Source organism: Lissotriton helveticus, chromosome 4_1 (assembly GCF_964261635.1).
Source record: "Lissotriton helveticus chromosome 4_1, aLisHel1.1, whole genome shotgun sequence".
In the NCBI taxonomy this organism is placed as follows: Eukaryota; Metazoa; Chordata; class Amphibia; order Caudata; family Salamandridae; genus Lissotriton; species Lissotriton helveticus.
Window position 1 is genome coordinate 496,589,222 of NC_136063.1, and position 6,000 is coordinate 496,595,221.

Sequence of the window (6,000 nt, forward strand, 5' to 3'; positions counted from 1 at the left end):
ACATATTAGCAATGGTACCTACTACCATGATGTCACTCTTGTACCTTATGTAATTCACTTCGCTCTATTATTGTAAAGCTCTCTGACACCTCTGGGTAAAGTACGCGCTATACAAAAACGCAGTAATACAAGGCTAAAGCTCTGGAACTACCATTACATACCTAGCGATATGCCTGTCTATGAGGGAGAGCTCCGTGCTATCCGAGACGTCTGACTCCATGGTACACATTCGGGTACGAGGGCAGGAGGAACAGAAACAGTACTCCGAGTGGAATATGGTAAATTTAGTTCACCTCGGTCCTCTGACGTACCACGGCCCTGCAACCCCCATCCTCTCCCCGAACACAGGAAACTTGTTTACCGCCTCTTCGATTGAAATTCAGCGGAAATAATTCTGGGGCTAGTAGAGTCGCACGATTAACGTGCATGCGTGGTCGCCATCTTGAAAAATGAGTGATTTGTTGCGTAGCCTAAAAACCGGTGTTACGCCAATGACGTTGTTTAGTTCCAAGTATGCTAGCGTTAACATAGGTTATAAGGTCCTAGAAATACAGCAGTAAGCATTATGTGTCTGGAAGAAAAATGATCTAGGATTAGGTTTCAAAATATACTGCAGGAAAAGGTGCACTGGGCTACGATTTAATTTGCATAAGCAGTTATAATCACGCTTCAGGCAGCTAGTAAATGCTAATAATGCTTACAGTGGAACCCCCTTCCCACTATGCGTACTAAGTTTGAAACGCTCACATCAGACTATGCAAAGCTAGTCCAAGATGGCCTCGGAGCGTTTGTCACCCTAGAGCTACGCCCCTTTACTCTGCTGTAAGGAGCTCAGTTTGTCGTTGCTAAGCTACGGAAACAGCTGGTTAGCGTGCATGTCTTATGTTTTCTTTTGCACAAATACCTACCCTTTCGTTCTCTTTTCCAAACCGCTAGCAGCTTCCCTTTTTCCGAGTGGACTTTTGCACTATGCACTCAGTGGTTCTTATCCGCCCCTCTACTATTTTTTATGTTTACCATTTCATTTGTTGCAATACTTCCCATTAAGGTTACAGACTGACGTGTTTTTTTCAGCTAAAAAATGTTATGGAGATTGTCTACCACTGAAAACGTTCTCCACCCCAAGGAAGTGAACGGGAAAATAATTTCTTCCAATATTTTTTTTCTGAAACTACCTTATGCTTATTTCAAAATTTTGGCAAGTATGAATGTTAAGGGTTTTTATTTTTTGTATCTAAGCATTATGTGTGGATCGCGCAGGGCTTTAAGTGGAATTAAAACAAGCATTGGAAATGCAATAGGTCTCGCAATAACGTGAGTCTGAACTATTAGCATTGTAAATGATAATGCCCTTTATTTTTGCGTTCTGGTTTTTGGAACATAAATAAAAGGCTTTGTCATTTACAAGGCCTATAGCTTAAATTTGCGTTAAAACGAGACCTATTGCATTGCAATGGTGGTGGTGCTGCTGAGTTTTCTCTGAATCTGCACTCTGAATCTGCACCCACAATCTGCACCCACAATCTGCACCCACAATCTGCACCCTGTGAGTGGCGTTGCGTGTGTGAGTGGCGTTGCGTGTGTGAGTGGCGTTGCGTGTGTGAGTGGCGTTGTGTGTGTGAGTGGCGTTGCGTGTGTGAGTGGCGTTGCGTGGGTGAGTGGCGTTGCGTGTGTGAGTGGCGTTGCGTGGGTGAGTGACGTTGCGTGGGTGTGGGTGAGTGACGTTGCGTGGGTGAGTGGCGTTGCGTGGGTGAGTGGCGTTGCGTGTGTGAGTGGCGTTGCGTGTGTGAGTGGCATTGCGTGTGTGAGTGGCGTTGCGTGGGTGAGTGGCGTTGCGTGGGTGAGTGGGGTTGCGTGGATGAGTGGGGTTGCGTGGATGAGTGGGGTTGCGTGGATGAGTGGGGTTGCGTGGATGAGTGGGGTTGCGTGGATGAGTTGCGTTGCGTGTGTGAGTGGTGTTGCTTGGGTGAGTGGCGTTGCGTGGGTGAGTGTGGTGTTCCGTGGATGATAGTGGGCTTGCGTGGGTGTGAGTGGCATTGCGTGTCTGTAAGTGTTGCTGTGTGGGTGAAAGTGGCACAGAGCCTTTGATGTGGCCTGGCGCAGGAGAAATGCTGCTGCTGCTAATTAAATACAAGAGCGGCCGGGAAGCGGCCGGGAAACACAAGTACGGCCGGCCACATAATATGGGGAGGAGAAGCCGCACAGCACACGCTGGGAGAAGCCCTTTGATGTGCTGTGCGGCCGCGATGCTCGCTCTGTGCTGGGGGAGGGGGGAGGGCCATTAGCCTGAACTCGTGGCAAGATCAAACGAAGGGTGGGAGGGACATTGAGGAACAGATGGCCATGAAAGTGTATGGGCCAAAAGCGCGTGCCTGTGGCCACGTGCACTTGAAGAAAACGCCACGAAAAAATGCGGTGGTTTGACAATCAGTTCGAGCACTTGAATTCTCGCCATTTCCCATTCCTTCGGAATGGTAAAGGACGAGACCTAAAAACTGGGGTGCGATGTAATTAAGGGCATGGCTTACAAACAGGTAAGCAAAAGATCTGTGCTTTGCATAGTGTGCTGCCCGACTGGTATTTTGCTGCTTCTGTCATTGCATCCAGATATATAATACAAGTAGCATTACACCTACAAGAAGCCAGGACTAGTCATAGTCATATTTTTGGGATAGTTAATAAAAACCTTTACAAAAAAGCAGATGTTTTAAAATATTAAATACTTGTAAAAAGCTTTTCAAGTGCAAGTGGTAATAAAGTGCTAACGACTACTACAAATTGTGCGCTTAATCCATAGTGAGGTTTGTTACAGCTGGCCTCTGAAACAGCTAAGCCTAGACTATTAGCTCTGTCAAGGGTTGTTAGTTGCGTAAGATAAATAAGCAACAACAATGACTACGTTGTATAGAATATTGAAAATACTTCAGTTTTGAAATGACGAGACTGTGAAAGAACTATAACCAGTCTCTTTGAAGTTACATCAAAGGCAGTGAAGGTGGTTCTGCTGCAGAGTTAAGATTCCCCCTCCTGCCCCCGAAGATGAGGGCAAAAATGGAGAGCTTTTTAGAGCACCAACAGGGTCCGGCCCACTTAAAACCCTGAGATAGGTGTATTATTTACTAACATTCAAATCTTGTACACCACTATTGTTGTTCTTAAATACTTCTCTGGAGTGCTGTAGTTTTAGAAGATCTTAAAGACATTATGACCTGCCTTCGAGCTAGTTGAGGGTTGTCCCTGCTCTATTTAACTTTGATGACATACATCTAAATTTTCCTGGGCTCCCGGCAGATCCTGGAGGGGCCCTGTTATGGCCCAATGACTGTGGGCCATCCTTGCCGCAGGGGGAGGTGGCGTGGTTCGGGCAGTGGCCCCATTGCTCAGGGAGCCGCCATCTTGTTGACACGCGGTTGGCTGACCGGGTCACAGCACTCTGGTTCTATCCAGAGCCAGAAGTTGCCCAACGAGGAGGGACCGGCAGACACCGCAGCATGAGGGAAAAGCTGCACAGTGATCATTTGCTAAGATAAACAGCTAGCTGCAGCTATAGATGGTCTAAGTGGTGGAAGAGTGGATGGCATATCAAACTCAGCCACCTTCTTGCCCACACCACCGGATAAGGACTATTAGAGTGATTTAAAAAAAAAACGTTATTGAATATTTTTTAAGACAATCACCTTTATTAAACATTGCATTGTGTGAAATATACACTTGATTATAGTTAATGGTGATTTTAGCATGATGATGGTAGATCTTCTTCGTATATGTTGATATGCTTTACCCTTGATAAAGCAGATAGGCCGACATTTCATTTTTTTGTTTTTTGATTGAGGAGACAAACTGTTTTTAGGTCTCGCTGAGTCAGCTCGCATGCGCTGCTCGGAGAGACATTTAGTGGGCTTCTGGAAGTGCTCCCAAAGCGGCGACCAGCTTGCTAGAACGCGCACAGGGCATGAAACGCGCACATCACTTTTTCACGTTGCGCGTGCACGCGCATTCTAGCAAGCTGGTCATGAGAGCAGAGAAAACAACACCACTGACCAAACTTTTATTTTAAGAGACCATTTTCATTTCTAAGCAGCCCTGCACCCCACACTTTAGCAGTAGCTGCCACACACGCCACTCACAGACACTGCTTTCACAACGGCGGCTGCTTCTTGTGTTTTTGGTTTTCAGCGTGCCATGCATGCTTTCCTTCTCGCAACTCTGCAAATTCAAAAAGAAATCCAGCAAAAACTTACAGAGGGTTTTGACATGGGCATCCTAGACCCTAGAGAATTCGACTATTTGACCAAAAAGACGCCACGTATTCCGGTAATTTACTTTTTACCTAAAATACATAAAAATCTTTCTGAGCCACCCGGAAGACCCATCGAGTATGGGTGTGAATCAGTATTAGAACCAATAGCAAAATACGTAAACGTCTTTTTGAAGCCTTTTTATGGATCAGGTCAAATCTTACATAAAAGATACCACTGATTTTATAAACAAAATCGAAGGCAATTCCTTTGATGCTAATCATGATCTAATGGTGTCCTTTGATGTCACCTCCCTCTATACCCAAATCCCTCAAGATGAGGGACTAGAGGCCATAGAGTTTTTCTTTGAAACCAGACCTAAGCCACAAAGAGTCCCTACTAAATTCATAATTGATTTAGCCCGAATCGCACTCAAAAAGAATTAATTTAGGTTCATGGATGAGTTCTACATGCAGGTGAAGGGGACAGCCATGGGGTGTCCCTATGCCCCGGAGATGGCGGTCCTCTTCATGGCCCTGTATGAGGAGCGCTTCGTGTACCAGAACAACCCTTTCAGATCACAAATAAAAACATGGTATCGCTATATTGACGATATCTGGTGTCAGTGGAACGGGTCGGAAGAAATGCTTGTCCGTTTCCACGATTGGCTTAATACCCGACACCCAGATATCAAATTCACTGTAAACTTCTGTAGTGTAGTTCCTATTATCCCAATAGGCTCTGCGCATTGGAATAATACCTTCAATAGTATAGGCCTAGACCAGACGTTAACTAGGTCTACTACTGTCGATATTAGACTTAAAGTTTTGGGTTTGCCAGCTAGCTCAGAGTTCACTAGAAACTTTCTCGAATAGGCAAGGAGGAGTTGAACCTCCCTGGATAGACAAGAAGGGATTTAGTTTCTGACAACCATAGAACATGACAACTTTGCTCTCCCCTAATCAAGAGTGTATCTCGAGAGTCGTGTGAAAACAAAAGGCAATTTATTTTACTCAGTCAGTACGTGCATTCTTAGTCTCATCAAATTGTAGAGAAAAGGAAGAGACGGGCGTGTTCAATAAAAGATGTTATTTATTGATCAGTCTCTTTTCTCGTACAAGAGAAATGGATCGATATTATTGCAATACTTGTGATTAAGTAAAGTGCATACATTAAAAGCAGAAGTATAAAATAATACTGTAAAAACATTGATATGGTTTCTAAGCCATATGAAGGTTTAAAATGAATAAAATATATTACATACACATATACATTTGACTAATCGTACTCAACTGGTGTTTCTAGCTAAGCCTACCCCGTGTACCTGACCTAAGTCTAATACGTGGGCGGGAATAGAAAGTTACAGTTTAAGTTAAGTTTGTTTTTGCCAAGTGACTGACTAAAGAATTCTCTGTGAGGGGTTATTCAGTTCTGTACCTGGAATCTAGGATGGATGAGGGATGGTATCTCTCGTCTCTGGTCTCGATATTCCAGGCTGCCTGCGAGGGCTACCCGGAAGCGCCGGAGCTGGATTTCTCGGCAGGAGAAAAACGGCTTCTCGTTCTCAGCGCGTCAGGAAGGCGGGGCTGCGCCAGCGGGGTCTGCTCTGCTCTGGGCTTCGGCAAGTCTGGCTGCTCCGTCCTCGTCACCACCGCGTGTCTTTGCATAGGGCAATATCGGTAATATTTATACCTTTAAGGTGCCGAGATTGACATAAGGATGGACATAGATACGTCAATAAGGATGTCATACGACCAGGTCG

At 45.1% G+C, this 6,000-nt stretch overlaps 1 protein-coding gene across 5 annotated transcripts in view; it reads right to left on the minus strand.

Annotated features, from left to right (window-relative positions):
• The window catches only part of LRRCC1 (leucine rich repeat and coiled-coil centrosomal protein 1), a 481,085-nt gene extending 480,695 nt beyond the window's left edge, over nucleotides 1–390 (minus strand). For 3 of the 5 annotated variants that reach the window (XM_078687091.1, XM_078687088.1, XM_078687087.1), the window contains exon 1: nucleotides 162–288. Coding sequence is in view for 2 of the 5 variants with exons in the window: in XM_078687089.1 (XP_078543215.1) it covers nucleotides 162–229 (68 nt within the window). In the remaining 3 variants the exon portion in view is untranslated. Of the gene's footprint in view, nucleotides 1–161 lie in introns of all 5 variants that reach the window. The other 2 variants (XM_078687089.1, XM_078687090.1) reach the window with 2 other exon arrangements.
• Nucleotides 391–6,000: the final 5,610 nt, after the last annotated feature.